Source organism: Egretta garzetta, unplaced genomic scaffold (genome assembly GCF_000687185.1).
Source record: "Egretta garzetta isolate BGI_Z169 unplaced genomic scaffold, ASM68718v1 scaffold628, whole genome shotgun sequence".
NCBI lineage: Eukaryota > Metazoa > Chordata > Aves > Pelecaniformes > Ardeidae > Egretta > Egretta garzetta.
This window is the reverse complement of record NW_009260535.1, coordinates 144,224-166,327: the sequence shown is the minus strand read 5'-3', so window position 1 is coordinate 166,327 and position 22,104 is coordinate 144,224. Positions and strand designations below refer to the sequence as shown.

The window sequence follows — 22,104 nt, the reverse complement described above, 5'->3', positions numbered from 1 at the left end:
TTTTTTTCCAGTATTGAATACTGTAAAAGTAAAGCTTAAATACCAGATGAATTCACACACACACAAAAAGCAGATATAATCCAACATCCTTCATCTTTTTTTATCAGTATTTTTTCAGAACTATACAAGTAAACTAGGACGTCTGAGTGCAAAGTGAATAAATGTCATCAAAGAGAAAAATAGGTTTCCAGTGTGGAAAAGCAATGACTATAGCAGAGATAAAATCCCGAAAGATTCTCGAGGTCATGATGTGGACACTTGGATTTCAGATGTTCAGCTCCCTCCATTTGTCCCTGAAGCCTAAGGGACAATTGGAAAGTGTGGTAACATCTAAACCTGCAGGCTAAATTGAGAAGTGAGTCAGGCAAGGTCAAAAGGATTAAAACAGTTTTAATTCCACCTTTATTTTTTTTTTCGTAGGGCTCCTCAGTAGCACAGAATATGCCGGTTTGCAATCTGAGCATGACAGATGCAGTCACTGCTAAGTAACAGCGCAAGCATTACAGTATTTCTCCTGTCACGTGGCCAAGTTATCCACGTTGTTTATTCCTGGCATAATCCCAGCAGCTGCCCAAACCCCTGGGAAGGATCAGTGAGATGCCGATTTCATTCACAGGAGCCTGCTCTGGCTGGAAACAGTGCAAGTGCACTGCTGGCCCTGACAGAAATAGGCCTGGGATTAACCTTTCTAACGCTCACTTTCAGATTCCCCTTTTCCTTCCTCTGCAGAAGTAGCTTCGGTGTTCCCAGCTGGTGGGAGTCTCGGAGGAGGCACTGATCTCACTGTCACGGGGGACTTCTTTGAGGAGCCAGTGCAGGTCACTGCTGCAGGTAGGAGGAGAAATATGTGGAATGTTTTGGTTTTGGTGGGTTTTTAGGTTTTTTTTTAATATAGTGGTCATGGCCCTGACCACAAAACCCAACTGATGTTGATGGATACCAGTATGGGAGTTGTAGGACTCATCATCAGGAAGGTCCGGTTATTCTGGGCACGAACCATTTTGCTTGCTTGATAGTACAAACCTTTAGTAGAAGCACTTTTAGCACAGCGTTCACCCCTTTTGGAAACAAGACGGGTTCATGCTGCAGCTCAGCTGTGTAGCAAAGTCTCACACAACACATTTGTCTCCTTTTTCCGCTGCCAGGTGTCCCCTGTAGAGTCAAGCACGTCTCTCCGCAGCAAATCAGATGCACCACTGAGCCTGTCGGCAAGAGCAGGAGGCTTGGTGCCCCCCAGCCAGGTACGGTATTCAAAGGTCCAAATGTGCAAACACACATGGAAATGGAGGGCAGAAATCATTTGGTGATGAATTCAGTCAAGAAACAGGGCTTTCCAAAACGCTGTCTGCTTCAACACCAAGCCAGTTTCTCCTAGGTTTCATAGGGAGGAGGGCAACAAGAATGATCAGAGGGGTGGAACCCCTCTCCTATGAGGAAAGGTTGATGAGAGAGCTGGGAGTGTTCAGCTTGGAGAAGAGAAGGCTCCAGGGAGAGCTGATTGCGGCTTTTCAGTGCTTAATGGGGGCTTATAAGAAAGATGGGGACAGTTTTTCATAGGGCATTGTGGTAGGACAAGAGGTAATGGCTTTAAACTAAAAGAGGGGAGATTCAGACTAGTTATAAGGAAGAAATTTTTTATGCTGAGGATGGTGAGGCCCTGGCACAGGTTGCCCAGAGCAGTGGTGGATGCCCCATCCCTGGGAACATCCCAGGTCAGGTTGGTCGGGGCTCTGAACAACCTGATTGAGTTGGAGATCTCCCTGCTTGCTGCAGGGGGGTTGGACTAGATGACCTCTAAAGGTCCCTTCCAACCCAAAGCATTCTGTCATTCTATAGCAAGGAAAGGCAAGGTGGAGAGCTCAGCCCACCGCTTGCAGATGGGCGATGGTGGGAGGAAGGTTGGCCTGGTGTGTAGAGCTGTGGAAAAAGAGGGGGGGGGGGAAAGCATGGATAAAATTTCGAGGAAGGATAGCTGGACTAGAGCTACTGCAGAGGCTTCTGGGGACAGTGCTTGGGTGGAGTGTTGCAGTGGGAAATTATTGTGCATAAAATGAGGCTTAGCTCATTTTGACTGTGGGTCATCTCAGCACCTTTTCCTGCAAGAGTGGACATGTGAGCTTGCTTGGATGCTCTGTGCTCTGCAGATTTTTGTTCTTTCTAGTGGAGGATTTCAAGGTAGAATAAATTCCCTGAAGTGAGATCTCTGTTCTGCCCTGGACTGCAAAAAAGACCCACAAACAGAGCCAATTTATTATTAAAATTTTCTGTTTTGGCCTGCCTCCTTACATCGCTGATTCTAGCATGTGCTCTGGGATTTTTGTTGGCTGCTGCTGAGAACACTTTTATTTTAACTTTCTAGGAAACAGAGGGCTTCTCTTTGAAGTCTGGGATGACGCCTCTGATCTGACAGAAGCAGGTCCTGGATATAGATGGCAGTTTGTACCTAATGCCAGTTCCCCAGTAAGATTTCTGTCTGGGGCAAAGAAGTCCTTCAGGTACTCAGTGATCTTAAAAAGAGATGAAGCCATGGCAATCACCTTTAGCAGTGTAAGGTGTAGCGATAACACCTGACAGCTCTTTATAGCAGACTCTTACTGCCTAGCTCCTATAAATCAAAGCAAACCCTCTGCTCCAAGGCCCTTTTGAAGCTCAAAATATGCAGTGAAGTGTTTTATTTTTCCTCCTTCTGCTTTCACTCAGTGTTTCTGTTCAGTCTGGCCTAGATGGGCTGAAATACCATGACAGAAATTGCTGTGGAGGTAGAAGGAACTCCAGTTAGAGGCTGTCTTGGGCTGGAGCTCTGGCCAGATGTGGAGGGCCAGATCTTCAACTGGTGTTGGCAGCTGCAGCACAGGTGGAATTAATGGTAATAAACTGATTTGCCCCAAGCTGCGAAAATATCTGAACCGTGTTGGCGCCCATTGCCTCTTCAGATGCAGCCTTGAAAAGCTGTGCAATATTGCATTAATGTTTCAATTTTTCTACCACTCCTCTGTTTTTCTCAGTTGATCTTGTGTGTGATTTTGAGCCTTTTCCTGAAGGGTTAAGACATTGCTTGAGAAGAAATGCACAAAAAAGTGACCAACAATAAAACCATACTTATTTTCATGGTGCTGGGGTTTTTTTTCCCCTTTTGAAAACTTCTGTAAATCATAAGCAACATTTAATGTGAAAATGGGTCATTTTGAGGTTCCTTCAGTTTTTAAAACCTCTAAGTTTTTTTCGTTATAACTTGGTCTCGGAGTCTTTCCTTGTTACTCAGTTTATGTGTGAAGGTGGGGTGTGGGGCTGGGGGGAGGGTTTACAGTAACTCTTTTGTATATTATGGATATTCTGCTTTTGCTTAGTTCCAGGCTTCGTGGATTTTTTGTGGCTCCTCAGACCAACAATTACACCTTCTGGATTCAGGCAGATGGTCAGGCATCTCTCTACTTAAGTTTGTCCCAAGATCCAGAACATAAGGTATTACTCTTGGCAGAGAAAAAAAAATGAGATCAGGGTAGGAAATGGTTTTAATTAAGGTCATAACAAGTGGGAATTTTCCCAGGGTGAATTGGCTTATTGGCCCATATTATGAATCTGTTGCCGAGTGAAATCTGTATGATTATATTTGATGTTTTACATTGGCCCAGCTCAGCTAATGAAAACTCACTCTTGCAGCCAGAGTCTTTGAATGTCTTTTCCAGAAGACCTTTTTTGTTAGTTCAGCACATCACCATCACTACCAATCTGTGCAGGGGGACCTGGAGGGTTGTTGTCTGTCTTTCTCAGTTTACCTCCTTTTTTGACTGTTGAAATTTTGCCCTCTGAAAACATTTGGTCCTTCCCTTTGTAAAGCTGACAGGATGCTATAAATGGGCTGTTCTTAAGACTAGTAACTGAACGGGGCTAGAAGAAATATGAAGGACTTCTTACCTATAGAAAAAAAAAATCATTACTGGCCTTACTAATGGTAACATATTACATCTCAGAAGGCTTTAGACATAGTCCTTTCTTTTGTATTTGGAGGATGTGAGATGTAGAACTGAAGTCATCCATGAAAACTTGCATGGGGAACTGTTATTAGGGCTAGGGTCAGCCATAAGAATTATCTTATTTATGGTATTGAACACTAAAAAAAAACCTCTTTGAGATGATGGCTTTTTCCTGTATAATGGGAAGGAATGTGTCAACCATCCACCCACTGCTACCAGCTATAAGCACAAGTCTGTTTTTTTTGGAGCTGTGGTATTGGACAAAGTGGCTTTGGGGGCTGGAGAAATGTCTCTGCAACTGATTGATTTGGTTGGTCTGGACACAGGTGAGAATAGCTTCTCTCCCTGCCGGCAATTCGGAGTGGTCTGAGAACTGGGTGAAGAGCTGGAGTGAGCGCTGGCAGCCAAAATCCCAGAAATTTGAGCTAACTGCTGGTTCGAAGTACTACTTGGAAGCGCTGCATCATGGAAAGGCACCCAGCAATGGGATGAGAGTTGGAGTCCAGATACACAACACGTGGCTGAATCCCCGTGTGGTGAACAACTACTACATTGAGAGACACGAAATTCGGGCTCATGCTTTGCATCTTCCAGAAATGCAGGTCAGTGCTGTGTGCTTGACCCTGGGAGCTGGACTAGCCCTGATTCAGTTGACGTGGTTGGCAGCAAATCCTAATTGTAAAGGCCTTGCTGGTGCTAGACATGAAAGTGTGTTCCCACCTTGTTTTTAACTTGCTGAGATAGTTGGTGAGAACGGCATCATGAGCTGAAGGTGTTTGGGGTTTTTTACATGTTGGTGGGTGCATGTAAACCCTATGGTTGCATTAGAATCTGCTCATGTGCTGAAGCGTAAGCAATGCTGACTCCCGTCAGGTTTTATTTCACTCATGAACACCTCACCTTGTTAACTAATGCTCATTAATACAAGTTTGGGATAGTTTTTATTTCCCCTTCTTAGCTGACAGTGCACTCAGTGTGTGTTATCTGGCCAGCCCTATATTGCAATCAGATGATAGAAACTTTCAGCTTGATGAGGTACTCAGCAATGAGTGAAATTTTTCCTGGTGGTTAAGCCCCACAGCTGCAGGTCAGGAGCTTTGGAGACCGTTTATGGATGTCAGCATGTCTGCACAGGACATGTACCCCTTGTGCTCCCATTAATCTAAGAATGTGAGCCCAAGGCTTGTGTCAGGAGAGACCATGGGGGACAAAAGCAGTTCAAGAGTCCCTTCAGCTACGCTTAATTTACAGAGGCTTAAGAAGGCAAAACGCTGTCTGTAAAACCCTCCTCAGTAGGAGATACCACGTTTGAAGTCTACGTGTCTTGTGCAGTTTGTATCTGTTTTCATTTATTTATTTGCTTCTTTGCTTGCCAGATGTTGACTGTGTCTGGTACTGGGTGTTTCAGTATCTCCTGGAATAACGTAATGCGCAGAATGATCCCCACAAATGCTACGGCTCACCAGGTAGGCGTCATTAAACGCAGACACCCAGTGCTTTGTTGGGGGTGTAATTGATGGAGCTCTGGTGCTTGACAGCCATTAAGCATTTGGCCCAGAAGCTGAGATAAACTTTACATGATGGAAGGGTGATTTTTGTTACTGGGAGTGTCTCACAGTGGGATTTGGGGTGGGGGGGGAAGGCTGACTCCCAGGTATATTCTAAGCATAGCACATCATTTGACCTTGTGTCGCGGATGGAGTGAGAAGGAGGCAAAAATAATGTGGTTTATTGGTGTAAAACAGTGAGTTAACAAAGTTCAGTGGTAACTGCGACAATAGTTTGAGATTCGATGGCAAGGTACACTTGGTTATTTACTGCACAGAGGACAGGGTCAGACAAAACTGTCAGGGAGACCCTCCCGTTGAGTCACGAGGTTCGGAAAAGATCCCCTTGCTTTCTAAACTCCCTCAGAGAGGAGTCTAGGTGCGGCTGGATCCAATCCTAGTCCCAGACTTGGTCAACGGTTTATGTCTAAAGGATTATATATATGCAATTAATCCTTTCTGTCACTTAGCTAAGATTTCCAAGTTAGCATGCTGTTAGTCACTTACCGAGAATCTGTCGTGGTAAGGAATCTCTCAACCTCGAGGAGTAACCTTGAGAGGCGTCCCTGCTCAAGGGGAGATCCTGGCGTGCAGCCCGCTGCCATGCAGGAGAGCTCCAAGGGGGCCACCCTTCGGGCCCAGACACAAACCAGATGTATCTATCACCACAGCCACAGGTGGTTATCACTGGAAAGAGGTCAAAGGAGGGGGGGTCAGAGACGAGGGGGGAGCACACCGCCACACCTTGGCCTGTCATGTCTGCAATGAAGTATGTGGTATCTTCAGACCCTTGGACTTCTCCTCTAAAACTGGATGTGTAGTGTACGGCTCTTGCTTCAGACAGGAGCTCCTGTCCGGCTTCTTTAAAATCTCATAGCCTCTTGATGTGGTAGTTGGCCACTGTCAAAACTACCTAGGGTGACAGCTCCATGATAGTCATCTACTCAAAACACCTGGTGGAGCCTGGAGGGGCATGCAGGTGCCCAGGCTGTGATATAGCTCATGTAAGAAATCTGCACCTTTCTGAAGATGCTGCTGGACACTTGTGATGGGTTGACCTTGGCTGAACACCAATGTATCCCTCCCCTCCTCAGCAGGACAGGCAGGGAGAAAATGAGATGGAAAAAAAACCCCTCGTGGGACAAGATAAAGGCAGTTGAATAAAAAGCAAAAGCTGCACGTGGTAGCAAGAGGAAAACAAGTTTTTGTTTTCTACTTCCCATTAGCAGGTGATGTTCAGCCACTTCCCGGGAAGCAGGGCTTCAGCGTGCATAGCCATTGCTCCGGAAGACAAAATGTCATAAAAACCGAATCCTTCCCCCTTCTTCCTCCTTTTCCCTTAGCTTTTATATCTGAGCCAATGTTATATGGTATGGAATATCCCTTTGGTCAGTTTTGGTCAGGTGTTTTGGCTATGTCCCCTCCCAAAATCTTGCCCCCTCCCAGCCCACTGGTGATGGTGGGGGAATGTTGGAGGCAGCCTTGATGCTGTGCGAGCACTGCTCAGCAGCAGCCAAAACGTTGGTGTGTTATCAACACCTTTCCATGTACCAATGGAAAGCACAGCACTAAGAGGGATGCTATGAGGAAAACTAACCCCATCTCAGCCCGACCCAATGGACCACTTAAAGGCTATCTCACCCCCCTGGAGGGTATCAGACATGGAAGTTTACACTCTGTGTTGAGCTGAGTTTTATTTTCTACCATTTGGATACCTGGATGAAAAATGTAGTGATGATGTGTGTGTTGAAGCTTTCTGCTGAAACGATCCAGACACCGTTGTACTGTGACTGCTTTTCACTTTCTTAATTTTTTTAAAGGTGCAAACAGCAATAGAGGAACTTCTTTCAATAAGATGTGAAACTGAGCCAACCTCTGCTAAAATCCTTTTCCGTGATGGCTTTGAGAAAGAAGGTAATGAACTTCTGTGATAAATAAGCAGCATTTACTGTGAGAGTTGATTTCCTTTTATGAAATAAATGTACTTTAAACTTTTAAAGATAGTAAATTTACACTTTTAATGGGGTTAAGTACATACATTTATGTTTCTCAGCTATTCATTATTTGTATGTATTCTGATGGGGGAGCTTATGGAACTAATATTAAAACCAACGTGATTAATACAATAATGAGAATTTTTTTTTCTGTAATATATTGTGATGACTCAGTTATATTACAACACACTTATCAATGCAGATGTTATGTTTTGGTTGATAGAAATGTTAGGAGTAGAGACAAAAATATCTGGGGCATGTGAACTTATTCATGTTTCAATATGTCTGCTGGGGAAGGAAATCTGGGGTAGCCCATAGCTATAGCTCAGGCTGTGGAATATGGATGATTCTGACTCTGGAGGTCTTCACCTTCAGTGTTTCTTGATGACTGAAAATGAAACAGTGCAAATATCTGTGGTATACTTGACTGGTCAGGCAAAGGGTCAAACAGCAATTGTTTTTGTAAAAAAAAAAAAAAAAAAAAAGCAAAAAAGCCACATTATCGATAAGAGTTTTCTAACATTGAAGGTGTTGGGCACATCAGAAAGCTACTTTAGTAGAAAGTAACTCCAGAAACACTGGCCCAGGTTGCCCAGAGCGGTGGTTGATGTCCCATCCCTGGGAACATTCCAGGCCAGGTTGGACGGGGCTGTGAGCAACCTGATGTGGTTAAAGGTGTCCCTGCTCCTGCGGGGGGGTTGGACTAGATGACCTCTAGGGGTCCCTTCCAACCCAAAACATTCTATGATTCTATGATTCTATGAAAAAAAGCAAAATTGAGCTAAAAGCCACGGATAGTTTAACAGCTCAGAGGGAATAAAAATCTATGCATAACAAATAGAACAAAGGAGAACTTCAATTTTAATTGATGATTATAAAAGGTAGATAAAGTTAAAAGACAGCAGAACGATGGTGAAATTGTGGTGAATGGATGCCAGGAAAATAAAGGAACAGCCACACATGTTCAAAGCTAGGGTGTATCTAGCCCGGTGTCCTGTCTTCAGCAGAAACCAAAACAGATGTCTAGGGAAGTGTAAAAACTGGATGATTATGTATAATAATTCATCATTAATTCTCTCCAAATGTGAATTATTTTCAGCTGAATTTCCTGAGTGTAATGTTTTTTAATTTAATTACCTTCAATGTCTCTCCCTTACCTGTATTTACATAATCTCCCCTTGAACACAGCTAAACTACTGCATTCATAATTTCTTCCAGTGAAGATTTCAACAGGTCCAACACTTGTGCAAAGAACCACAGCTACCGCCTTTTGACTTTTTTTTTTTTTAAAAAAAATCCGCTATTAACTTCATTTTGCAGGCTTTATTTATCTTCCTAGAAGAAAAGGGGAATTGTCAGTATGTAGTGACAGAAGAAAGTCTTTTATGTATTAGTGTCACGGATGGAGTGAGAGGAAGGCAAAAATAATGTGGTTTATTGGTGTAAAACAGTGAGTTAACAAAGTTCAGCGGTAACTGCGACAATAGTTTGAGATTCGATGGCAAGGTACACTTGGTTATTTACTGCACAGAGGACAGGGTCAGACAAAACTGTCAGGGAGACCCTCCCGTTGAGTCATGAGGTTCAGAAAAGATCCCCTTGCTTTCTAAACTCCCTCAGAGAGGAGTCTAGGTGTGGCTGGATCCAATCCTAGTCCCAGACTTGGTCAACGGTTTATGTCTAAAGGATTATATATATGCAATTAATCCTTTCTGTCACTTAGCTAAGATTTCCAAGTTAGCATGCTGTTAGTCACTTACCGAGAATCTGTCGTGGTAAGGAATCTCTCAACCTCGAGGAGTAACCTTGAGAGGCGTCCCTGCTCAAGGGGAGATCCTGGCGTGCAGCCCGCTGCCGTGCAGGAGAGCTCAAAGTTGCTCTTGGGCTGCTCACTATTTATGGGGGTAAGATAATTGGCTTATAGTCATATTTGCATACTGACCACTGTGCTTAGGTGGGCACATTCCACAACAGCCCTTGGCTATTGTGTTGTTATCTGTCTCCCCCCACATCCAGTGGGTGCATCCTTCAGGACCAGACACAGACCAGATGCATCTATCACCATGGCCACAGGTGGTTATCACTTGAAAGAGGTCAAAGGAGGGGGGGTCAGAGACGAGGGGGGAGCACACCGCCACAATTAGGAAGGAAAGAAATCCTAGAAGTTTTTCAGCAGCATGGTTGACAGACCAATGGAACCAACATCCTGAAAGGGAAAGGTGGATTCGCTGTTGCTTTATGCATTAATTTCCAGCTTTGCCTGAGTGTTTCCCAGAAAGGGGGGGTAGATTTGGTCAAACATACTCTGTATGGCTAAAGACTTATTTGCCATGAGGTTTTATAGTCAGAACAGTAATCTAATGGTCCCTCCTCCTGTCTTTCAGCACCCTTAAGCTGGTGAACATTTGCCCATGTATCTGGGCAGGAGAGTACTTAAGAGTAGGACTGTGAAAAATTTTGGATACCCACTTCCTGTATTTTCCTGAATCTCTTGACCTTACTGGTGTCTTCTGAATCATTTTCAAGCCTCTCATCCCCTCTTGTTTTTTTATCTCTGTCAGATATAAAGGGCGTCATCACCACAGGACACATTGTCAGTGGAACAGAACCTTTCTGTGGGAGGTTCAGTGTTCACAGACCAAAGCAGCTGGTGAAAACTTCCCCATCAACTCTACCAAGTTATGATCTTACTGAATACACACATGTAAGTGGCTGCTCTTGAGGAGCAGGTTGCACTGGGGACTGAAGTCTCAGAGCCCAATCAGCAACATAAAAAATTCTGGTCTCCTTACATTTCCCCCAAATCCAAAAAGGATCACGTCTTTGGACTATGCTTGTGGACAGAGCAGAGTGTCTTTTATTGACTGGGTGGACAGTTTGAGATCTCTGAGATGTAGATAGGGTTTAACACATCTGGCTGCTATGTGCTCCTGGGGATGCAACCCTTGCTGAGGGAAAGGAAAAGGTGGGATGGTGTTGGGAAAAGGTTGGTGGTGCAGGGATGATCACTTCTTGACAAAATGAAAAAACTCTCTTGTTATCTGGGTGTCCACTCTCACTCACTTTTCTGCTCATCTACACCTACTTTTAACAGGAATAAGGTCTTGATTTCAACTCTCTTGCTCTTTCTTTGTCACCTGGGGGAAGGCAAACAGTTGGGGGTTGAAAGGAAGGAGGTGGGAGGGAAAGACTTGTCCCCAAAGTCTCCTGCAGTCCTTCCAGACTCCTACAAGTTCTGCTCCACAGACCTCTCCCAGTCCTATTTCCCCATCTGACACCCATCCCAAACCTTGTACCCTGCAAATCAAACCAAATTATCCAGTCTTCTATCCCAGATACTTGAAATCCCCATTGGTACTTCCCAGCTATGTTTTTCCTCAAAACCTCACTGAAGCCTTTAGGGGTCAGATTCATGCTATGTGGTGGCACACTGGTCACCTGGATGCCATACTTTGTCTTCTATAGGGATTATTAAAGGCAATCTAGCCTTAAGCAGTGGGCTTTATTGCTGACCTTGAACAAGTTTTCCTACTAACATTAAACTGGAATTGAAGCAGAATATAATATCTTCTACAGACATTACAAATAAATTACCTGTGGTTTGATTTGTGAATTTTTTCCCCTATTTTTGCAGGTATGTTTTGCACATAAAGGCCGTATGAGCAATATTCTTCATATCTCGGTGTCCTACACCAATGTCTCTTTATGTTCAGTGAAGAGGAACCTCACCTGCCTGTGGGATTTCAACGAAACTGACTCTAAAAGGTATCCAGCCCCTTATAGCTTCCAGAGATTTACAATTCCCGTAGTAAGAAGGTGTACTAGGAAAACTGAGAAGTTCTTATTTGTATAGGAACAAATGGTCAGTTAGGGTAAGTTGACACATGCTCTGTCCCTGCAGAAGCATTCCCAGGATGTATTTCCATTCTTTTTGAGGATTTACTGAGTAAATTTACTTGTTTCTTGTTATATGCACTACTCTCCATCCATACACTACTATGGTAAGGTTTGTTCTGTCCTTGGTGAGCACACCAGAAGGTTTCCGAGGACATTAATTTCCCAGTTTCTTTGCAGAAAATCCACTGACTGTTGCCAGTGAGACAGAGAGATGAATTGATTTTTTTTTTTCCCAGGAACCTCATGAGATCGTTGGTACACAAAGTTTTGACAATTGGTATAGTCTTTGATTTTCTCTGTTCACTTTGAATCGCATGGGTAGAAAACATTTGGTGTTAGATGTAAAGCTTGGGGCAGGCAGACTTAAAAACTCAGGAGTGTCTGAAGAACTTGAAGAGGTGAAGTTGGCAGCTTGGGTACCTGTAAGGTTGGGGGAGGGGTGTGCGTGCGTGCCTGGAATGGGAAGAAGGGGCTGGGATTAAATTACTACAGGGTGGAGAGAGCTGGGAGCCTTGAGTAATCATGTGATGTTCCCAAGGGGCCTGAACTCTGGATTGACGCCATTACTGATGCTGTTGTAGTCTTTTGTCAAAAACAGAGCAGCAGTAGGCATTCCCACATCCCACTCTTGTGATACAGAGGAACAGAGATCTAAAGCTTTGTTTCTCACTATGGGAAACCCAACAGAGACACACAGAGAGTGATCACAGGCCATTGAGCAAGTATCTTGTGTATGAGTAAGTAATTGCAGCAGTGCTTGATGTTATGTGGAAGCTTCACAAAGCACCTCAAAATTCTGTAATTGCTACTGCCTCACAGCAAAAGAGAGCTAGCAGCACCTTGGTGTCTTCTAGCTGGACATTTGTCTGCACTGACCTCTGGAAGGGGTGTGTGAATCTCTCCACGCTTCTCCAGGACCTCCCTGCCAACGCCTCAGTGTTTGTGCATCAGATCAACTTGCTGAGCTCTGTGCTGCAAAAGAAAACATCTGGGTCATTTTACCTTGATGAAGTCATCATCGCAGACAGAGCTGTGACTGGTAAAGGAATTTGTTGGGTTGTTTTTTTGTTTTTTTTTTTTTTTCTTTTCTATTAATGTTACTGCCTTTCCAAGATACTCTGTTAAAATCTTTAATGATAGAGCTGATTGAAACTTTTTCAAAGGGGAAGGGTGTCATAGAATCATAGAATGTTTTGGGTTGGAAGGGACCCCTAGAGCCCATCCAGTCCAACCCCCCTGCAGTGAGCAGGGACGCCTTTAACGACATCAGGTTGCTCAGAGCCCCGTCCAACCTGGCCTTGAATGTTTCCAGGGATGGGGTCTCTACCACCTCTCTGGGCAACCCCTGCCAGGGTTTCACTACCCTCATTGTAAAGAATTTCTTCCTTAGATCTAGTCTAAACCTACCCTGTTTTAGTTTAAAACCATTACCCCTTATGCTGTCACAGCTGTTCCTGCTAAAAAGATTTTCCCCATCTTTCCTATGGGCCCCCTTTAAGCACTGAAAGGCCGCAATCAGGTCTCCTCGCAGCCTCCTCCTCTCCAGGCTGAACAACCCCAACTCTCTCAGCCTGTCCTCATAAGAGAAGTACTTCACAACAGGCGCAAAAATAATTTTATTTTCTTAAACGTATTTTTTTTGTGACAGCACTCAAGAAGGAACTGCCAAATATCAGTATTCTTGGTTTATTTGAAAATGTGCTTCTACAAATACAACTCTTGAGTGGTCTTAGCCAGACAAAAACAAACAAAAAAACCCCAAGCAGATATGATTCCAGCTATGAAATGAAAATAACCTAGGCCTAGTGACAGCTCTTCTCCTGGCTCTGAGGAATGCTTGTGCTCTTTTTCTTTCAGTTTCTCAGAGAGATCCCAAACCACCTCGGCCAGGTGGGAGAATAGTTGAAGCAGTATCTGTGGTGGGGTCTTCTCCCACCTACAATGTGTCCTGGATGGTGTCTGGCTGTGGTGCAAGTCCACCCCTTCTCTCTCCAAGGTAGGGACAGTGAGTAGATCATCTTGATACCCTGTAACACCTCTTGCAGTTCCCTCTGACATGGCTGGAGCTGGTTGTCATCTAAGACAGGACATGGGAGGCAGTGGAGGATAAGTCTGCAGCTTGGCAGTCCATGTGTCTTCATTGGAGTCTTCTCCTCTAGGCATTTCAACTGGGCTGTGTTCAGACTTTTTAGGCTACTGAGTCCTGCACAGATGTCTGTACTCAGTAGATGGGCTGCAGATCTAAATTAAGGTATTTAATTTCACTATCAGCGCATGAGTATTTTGAGCTTTGCTCAACGTATAAGATCTTGAACATAACTGTAGGCATCTTAGTGAAGGTATCTGGTTCTGGTATTGAAGTTCCGTTGTATGAATGAGATTCAGTTGCTAAACCAGAGGTGCTTAAGATGTTTCAGCTATGTATGTAATTCAGCTAGGTATGTAAGATATGCATGGGACACCAGGATATGATGTAGAACTAGAAGAAGATCTAAGCCCTTCTGGAACAGTGGATGGAGATCAGGCAGAGATGCTCCCAAACACCTTTAATGACACCAAGCGCCATGTTAGGCAATGGAAGTCCAACTTAGGTGTCCTTGTTTACTGAGATGGTTTCTATTCTGGAAGTCCCAACAATGAAAGAGGAGGCAGAGCCATAGGCTGACCACATCAGAGAGCGCAACATTAAAGGGCTATACTGGCAAAGAATAAGTCCTGTAAGAGTTGAATTGTGTCCAGTTGAGTCAGCAAGGACCTGATGAGAATAGAGCCAGGCAAGGGAGAAGCTGGAATGAAGCAGCCTCTCTTCTGCAGCACCAGCTCTTAGTTTGGTTCAATTTCTTCACCCAAAGTGGCTTGCTCAGGTGTCCACAGGAAACCTCCTTTCAAAAGAAGGTGAACCTCAGCCTGATGTAACTTAAATTGGTTTCTTATCCTGTGGTCTTTCCTCTTTCAAGCAAATACAAAGCAATGGGTCGTTACTTTTGAGTGCTCTAAAGTCAGCTAGGTTTTCATTTAAGAATTGGCTAAGAGCTGAAGAAAATTAGGTCCCAGAGCAGCCAAGTCCTTGCATTTCTTCATGAAATCCATGGCTTTGGTGAATTTCTCAATCACCTTTTGGGGTTCAGAGACAGTCCAAGTCAGCACAAAGGAAAAAACTGACCCAGTCCTCCCTTTTCCCAACACGATAGCTGCTCAGCAGCAGCTCAGACTGCTGTCCTGCAAAGCCCAAGTCTAAGAAGTCATTCAGTAAAAGTTCAGACCTAGCTGTTTTCTAGAAGTCAACTTAGCTAGCACGACACAGAAGGATTTGACTTGTGAAAGTCTCTCCTTGAAAAGCGCATTCAATTACCAGTGTCAAATGTAGCATTTTGACATGAACCACCAACGGTAAAGGCAAGGCTGAGAATACGGGGGGAATTTTGTGAGGTCTAATATGCATGAACAGAGGTTTAACTAACAGAAGGAGGGGAAATTTTCACTCCTATGCGTAGACTTAAGATGGGCGTTGGAGTGCTACATACAGCATCGATGAGCATGTTTTTCAAAGGGATTTAGAAAAACTAGAAAAAAAAAAAGCCATGAGCACGATTATGGAGCTGAAGAAAACGCTAAGGAGAGAAGGATTTAAGAAGCTCAATCAATTTAGCCTATAAAAAGAAGATTAAGAGATGGATTGATCACAGTACTTCTCACCAGGAAAAAAAAAGTGCTTAGGATTGGTGGGCTTCTGCATCTCACAGAGGAAGATGGAAAAGAAGCCAGTGTGTGATACTGAAAGCAGAAATCAGCACGTGCTTTAAAAATGGGTGGGCTGATCACTGTCTTTGGACACCTTCAAAATAAACCTGGCTCTGTCTCTTAACTGAGCTCTTCAGTACAACTTGCCACGGTCGGGACAGGAATATCGGCTAAAATCGGATGTACCGGCTGTACAGCAGATGAGAAGGCTCAGTGGTCTTTTTGATTTTGTATTCTTGAAATACAAGAGGTTGAGGCTTGAGAGACTTTGACTGTTATCCAGACACTTGACCACATGGTGGCATCGTTGTACCACAGAGCGTCTCTTTTTCCTTTGAAAAAGGAGAATTTTAGTGGCAAGGGAGAAAATATATTAAGTTTCAGAAATTGGGCTTTGGGTGAACTCTAATATGAAATATGGCTGTAATTCAGGGGAGTTAAGATTTTGCTAGGCTCGAGGAGACTACAGGATGAATTAGGAAAGCTTCTTGCTTTGATGTTGTAACTGCTGTCCAGGCTGCATTGAGTTTAAAAAGCACCAGTACGAGGGCAGGACTTGCTTGTGCTTGGTGCTCTATGAACTATTTCTTCTATCGTAATTAAAAAAGGTGGTTTTCCACCATTTTCTGTTGTGTGCATTGCCTACGTTATGTGGGTATAAGTTGGGAGTATTCAATTCCATTTGAGCTGTGAGTGTGTTCCCCTTAGGTCCTTGGCGAGTGTTGTGCCCATAGGCGTCTCTCTGCAGCTGGTGACATGGGGGTGGTCAGGAGTGGGGGTCTTGGCTGCAGATGCCTTCATGTGAACCCTCTCTGTTGCACAGAGGTGCTTTGCTTGGGGAAAGCTCTGAGGAGTTTGGCCACCTCTATGTCTCCACGGAGGATGTGAGAGTCAGCCTCACCATTCAGAGACTGCAAAAGTCATCGCCACCTATAGGAGGGACCTTCCGCATCCAGCTGGCCAATACACTGATACCAGGTAAAAGATGCAAGTACAGGTCCTGGATTTCCTTTGCAGGAAGCAAAGTGAAGAAGAGACAATATTGAACCTTTGAAATGCTCAGGGTACAGGCTGGCAGGTTAAACCCGTTGCAATAGTTGCTAGATCTTTTCATTTGATGTCCTTCAAGACAGGACTTAAGCATTATAGGCAGGGCAGTATTTCTAGATGGTAGGTATGGGGTTGTTCCAAAATGCGTACAGCCACTATGAAATATTTGCCCTCATGTTAAAGAACTTCGGATCGGATCCTGAACTGGGATTTTTGCATCCCAAAGTTTCATTATGCTGATATTTCCCCAGCATGCATACTTCTGGTCTTCAAAGAGGCTTAGAATGAAAGTGAGCAGGTTAATATGAGCAAGATCAATGATAAAGTTCTTGACTGGTGACTCAGTTATAATGTCAAATCATAAAATAGGAAACTGTAACCTTAGAATATTAATGAAATAACTCTTTCCTACATTCTGTCACTTAGTATTTTTCTGCAACAGCTGAAGGCTGTCTCAGTAGTGCCCTGCTTTGAATATAATCTTTTAAAAATGTACTCCATCACGCTTGCCCTGTTCCCTGGTCTTATGCTTTCTTCCCTTTCTCATGAATTGGTTTAGAGAGATTTATTATATCTCCAGATTTGTCTATGGGTATTTATGTCAAAAGAAATAAGACATCATTTGCATTTATTTGGGATTGGACTCTACAAAGTCGTCTTCGGAGACTGACTCCCCCCACCCTGCACATCCTCATCCCTCTCTTCTAGGAAGTTTCCAACCTTTCTATTTTGAAGGAACATGACTTGCAGACTGAAATTGTGGGTCTCCTAAAAATGTAGGTTTCATGTAATGAAAAGTATTACTTAGACAAAATTTCTGATGTCCCAACTGGAAGAAGTTTCTAGGTTTTCTTAGTTATTAAATAGTGAAGATCTTTTGGCATTTGGGATCCAGTAAATTTCTCTGTGCTGCTTTTTGGCAGTTTGAACCACAACAGCCTTGCACTAATAATGAAACATCTTTCTTTTCTAGGAGCAGGTAGATGTGCTCTCCTAGGGATGAGGATATCCACTGCTTTCTAATGTCTTTTGCAGATGTTTCAGTGCACATCTCCTCCCGCCATCTCCGCAAGCTTTTGCAAGAAAACATAGATAATTCTACAGCTCCATACTTCAACACCAGTGACTTCATCGTGACCAAAGTCTCAAACTCTTGTTATGAAAGAATCTGGACACTGACTTGGAAAACAAAAACTGGGGACTTGCCCGATGTTATCAGTGTACAGTAACTTCTTTTACTACCACCCACTTTGAACCCCAGTGTTTTTGGTCTTGGCAGAGTCATTCTCCCAATTTTTGTTTTTATGAAAACACCCATGGTATCTTAGGTGATCTATCTTCTTATTAGGAGCAGCATCTTAAGCAAATTCCAGATTAGATGATTAAAAAACCACTTGCAGTAACAGGAGGAGAAATTACATCTTCAGAGCCTGTGCTTCAAAATGAGGAGGCTAGAATGTAATTTCTATGATTTTTTTGCAGTTCTGCACAATAAAGGGACTGCTGTACTGAAATGAAAGCTATTTTAATCACATTAATATTTCAGTGCAGTAGCTGAAGCTCAGTACGGGTTTGTGGTACCACTTCTGGGCCAAGAAGGTCTTTTTCTGAGAACTATTCTTTATGGTTTCATATCTGGTTCTCCTAAGTCTCAGATGAAGGCTCAGTTCACACTCTCCCATCTTGAGATTTATTGTTTAAGTCTTGCTTCAAGTAGAAGTTACTTTTTTGGATAAGGACTCAGAATGAGCTGCTTCCTTCCCCAACCCCAAAAACTATTGCTTTGTATATCCAGCTTGTTAAAAGTATAAAATTCTCATTGATGAAGCAATGAATTCTCATGCTCAAGACATTGGCCTGGACGGTGAAAAAAGCCTAAGCTGCATCTTCAACTGTAGTGCAGGCCCTTGTTTCACCCAAAGTCATGTCTTTGAGAAGCAGATGTTCAATATTTCCATGCCTAATTCCAAATGATATTACTGAGTGTTGGAAGTTTATTTGCAATTTTGGTTCCTCTTTGCCTCAGTTTCTTGCCTGTAAGGTGAGGATGGGAATAGGGAGGTGTTGTGAAACCTTGGTCAATGAAGATTTAGACCTGGAGGTAGGAGTCATGGAGGAAGCTTGAGGACAGGTTTCCAGGAGTTATCTGCTGCCTTGTAATGACTCTGTATGAACTCTGGGGGAATGGTTTTAATTTAAAATCACAGGACGGAAAGGGGTGAGAAATTTAAATTCTTTGTTCTTTGCCAGGTCTCTGCTGAAAGCCTCACTGGTCTGAAGCCAACTGTTTCTAGTCGTGTGGTATATGATGGGGGTGTCTTTATTGGACCAATATTTGGGGACATGCTTGCTACCTTCAATAACAAAACACAGGTGAGTTAATGTGCTGTCACACTTCACCCTCACCTGGGTCATGTAGATCCAGGAGTCTGAGATATTCAGGTACCTACTTCTGCCACTAAATCCTTCCAGAAATCTACTGTTCTGTGCTTTACCATAAATCAGTCAGATTCATCTCCCTGGTTAGTGCAGCAGGACTTTCCTCCAAGAGCAATTGCAGGTGGGCAGAATGGTCATCATGGGTGATGGAAGACAATTTATTTCTTCTGAGGCAGTGGCCAAGGGCTGACATCAGCTCTGTACTCCCACCCTTGCTGGGTCCTATGGTGCTGGCCACCAAACTTGGGAATGACACTATTCATCTGCAGCGTTCCAGCTGTTACACCGGTGGGCAGAATAAATGAGGTGATAATCTGTGAATTAGGCAAGTCCCTCAGCCTCTGTGGATCTCAATTCTTCACGTGTGAAAAGAGAGCAAGTAGGGCTTCCTGGCTGAATGAGTCTGCTGGATGGACAAACGTGTCGCAAACTCTCTCTCAGGTGGTGCAGAGCGGTGCGTGTTGCTGGCTTTGCTTCCAGCAAAGGCTGCCAGGCACTGTAGCGGTAACAGGGTGATGTTGGACATGCTCGAAGCCTAGCTGTGCAGCTTTTGGGGCTAGGTCACCCTGCTTTTTTAGTGAGCCTGTTCCCCAGACATGACACCTGCCTTGCTTCCCATGGCTCAACCACCTGTAATATCTCTGCCACCTGTGGTGCAGATGTACCCTCAAATAGACCAAATGAAAGAAGAATGGCAGCAGCAATCAGATTTCCTTTTTGAAGCTTTGGTCTGGCTTGCTGCTAGCAACAAGTGTAAAAATGTCCCTCTAATTATTGTGTCTCTATTCAAGCAGAGTACTTTGCAACTCTGTGCTTCATGTGTTTCTTGGAGACTGTCTGCTTTTGCTTTTTTCAGGTGTTCTGGCACACCCTTAGTCCTTGGGAGGGAGATGAAGAGGGGCTCTCCCATGCCTTATGCTTTGTCAGTTGACTCTTCTGAGATATCAAGATCTGACTGAGCTCTGAGATATCAAGATCTCAGAAGAGATATCTTTTGATATCTCTTGTTAGATAACCAAGGACACAGACCACCTTTTTTGTTTCAGCTTGAACAAGGGGAAAAAAATAAAATTGAAGGCTACATGCTGAAAAGACATATTTTAGGATTCATTCTATTTAGTCTTACAGGGTGCTTTAAACATAATAAACTTGTTCTCAAGGCGGGGTGGGAAGAACTGGGGTATGGCAAGCAGGGTCTTCAATGGATGACTAGAAGAACAGGAGCTGGGAGGAGCTGTAGGTCCCAGCAAAATGGGAGATAGGATCCTGCAGGCACTGAGAAAGGTTGGCAATACAGCTTCCAAAGCTGTGCTCTCCTTTCCTTAAGGCTGAGCTCTGGCAAGGCTTGCAATTAAATTTGTAATGAGACTGCAGCAGGATAAACAGCTGCCCGGTGGTGTTCTGTGCTGGCAGAGTCAGAGTGCTCGCAGTAGCTCACTGTGGCTACCGGCATCAGTCTGCAGGTCTGCCAGATAGATGTGGCTCTAGAAAACATCTCTGTTCCCTTCCCACCTTTAGGGTAACCTTCTTTTCTGTCTCCAGGTGGTGGTGGTGGTGAATGATGTCCTTGCAAACTGTTCTGGTTCATGCTCTTTCCAGTTCAGCCAGGAATTGACACCCGTAGTCAGTGATGTGGAGTATTTGCCAGGTAACAGGGCTTTGTGTCGGGAAAAGCTGTGAAAAAGATCTTTTGCTGTCATAAAGATCTGCCAGATGCTGATGACTTTGTGTTCGTGTGTATTCTTTTGGAAATGTCTGATTTTATGGAAACTGCACTTTCTTGTGGGGCACTTCTGATCAGCTTCAGTCTTAAAGTATGTGATGCAGACATGTTTTTGCAGCAACATGAAGAGGGCGGAGGCATAAAAGAGAGAAAAACAGTGGTAGGCTTGGTGCTTAAAGTGAAAAGTGGTTCTCAGATCAAGTTATTTTTAATAAAAATTTAAGGAAAAAAGTAATAGCGGGACAGGAACAGGCAGGAATGGGCATTATGGGGGGGGGGGTAGGAAATGAGAGATCATCAGTGGTGTAGTTTTTAGGATGTTCTGATGAAGATAGTAAAAACTTTTAACTGTTGGCTGAAAGTAAATCCTGGGCATTGCTACTCCAAAATCCATGAATAATCTTGTTGATTATATTCCTTCAGGTGACGGGTCCCAGGCCACAGTAGTTATCAGGGGAGCTGGCTTCACTGAGGAGAAGCTAGCCCTGCATGTGAAGGTGAACAACACAACCTGCCATGTCATAACGTTGAATCAAACCAAAGTGGTTTGCCAGATGGAGAGGCTGCCAGTCGGAGTCTACCAGTTGGCACTACTGGTGAGACCTTACGGCTTTGCACTCAGTGCCGGCACAGGAGAAGGCATCTTCTTAAGAGTTGAGCCAAAGCTGGTAGCTATCGAGCCTCCTACAGCTTCAGAGATTGGTAGGTGTAAATGCCAGACCGGCTTTAAGGGGAGCTCTGCTCTCTGCTTCTTGCTTTTCATGGTGTGTTTTGGTTTTTCTGTACTTTTACTACCAAGGTCTTCACCTGATAAAAAAGACATAATATGGTTGGACACACTGTGTGTACCCCAAAGCACTAGGATGGGTCTCTTAAAGAATGACAGACTTCCCTTGGTTCTTTGTGGAGGCAACCAGTTTCCCAGCTAGTTTTGTTTGGAGATAGTAAGTGCAAGTGCAGGTATATTTATTCCAGAAACCCAGAAGGCTAATAGCGTTTCATAGCTCATCTTCCCATGTCCATTTGACACATAGTTTTGTAGTATTTGAAATAACCTGGACTAACTGTGAAATGGCTAAACTTTGGTTCATTCCAGTCCAATTGAAAGGGATTCATATCCTGAGTGATAAAATGGAAATCTCATCTGTGTTTAGATACAAGACTGAGAAACTTAGAGAAGCTCAAACTAAACTGGAGCTCTTTCCATTCCTGTCACCCCTCCTCTCCTTGAAACAGAAGAGAAAATAGTGATATATTCCACCCCTGAAGACAAGAGCTTGGAATTTTTTCCACAGGACCCTGGGGCCAAAGGGCCATTACAACTTTCATCTGCCCTGCATGTGACACAGATGAGGGGACTTCACCTGGAAGTTCCAGCAAGGTGTCTAGCCAACTGTAGCTAAGTCAAACCGAATGCTGTAAAAAGCCACAGTTTCTTTCTTTTGGGAGAGTGAAGAGTCTCCTCAATCCAATGAGAAATGTGAACACTCTTAGCACACCTGCTTTGTGGAGTAAGGACCAATGATCTTGGCGTATGACTTGTTTTCAAGCAGCTAGAAAGGTACCTAGAAACAACATGACCCAAGCCTACTCTGACAGCTTTTGTCTGGAAACGTCCTGGTTTCGTTATTGAGGTGCTTTGAGTTCATGGTAACAAACATCACTGAGGAGTACCTGCACCTAAGTGCAGCATGAAGCTAACTCAGCCACGTGACTTGGAGAACAGATTACGCCATGCT

At 43.9% G+C, this 22,104-nt stretch overlaps 1 protein-coding gene across 1 annotated transcript in view; it reads left to right on the top strand.

The window, feature by feature from the left end:
• The window catches only part of PKHD1 (PKHD1 ciliary IPT domain containing fibrocystin/polyductin), a gene marked incomplete at its 3' end in the record, with an annotated part of 174,009 nt that overhangs the window by 15,454 nt on the left and 136,451 nt on the right, over nt 1-22,104 (top strand). Inside the window, exons 11-26 of the mRNA XM_009644601.1 lie at nt 730-831; nt 1,146-1,241; nt 2,360-2,495; nt 3,348-3,462; nt 4,301-4,576; nt 5,351-5,440; nt 7,342-7,435; nt 10,077-10,219; nt 11,150-11,280; nt 12,267-12,451; nt 13,270-13,408; nt 15,977-16,131; nt 17,239-17,423; nt 18,454-18,576; nt 20,185-20,290; nt 20,789-21,067. Of these exons, the coding sequence (XP_009642896.1) occupies nt 730-831; nt 1,146-1,241; nt 2,360-2,495; nt 3,348-3,462; nt 4,301-4,576; nt 5,351-5,440; nt 7,342-7,435; nt 10,077-10,219; nt 11,150-11,280; nt 12,267-12,451; nt 13,270-13,408; nt 15,977-16,131; nt 17,239-17,423; nt 18,454-18,576; nt 20,185-20,290; nt 20,789-21,067 (2,355 nt within the window). The remainder of the gene's footprint in view (nt 1-729; nt 832-1,145; nt 1,242-2,359; nt 2,496-3,347; nt 3,463-4,300; nt 4,577-5,350; nt 5,441-7,341; nt 7,436-10,076; nt 10,220-11,149; nt 11,281-12,266; nt 12,452-13,269; nt 13,409-15,976; nt 16,132-17,238; nt 17,424-18,453; nt 18,577-20,184; nt 20,291-20,788; nt 21,068-22,104) is intronic.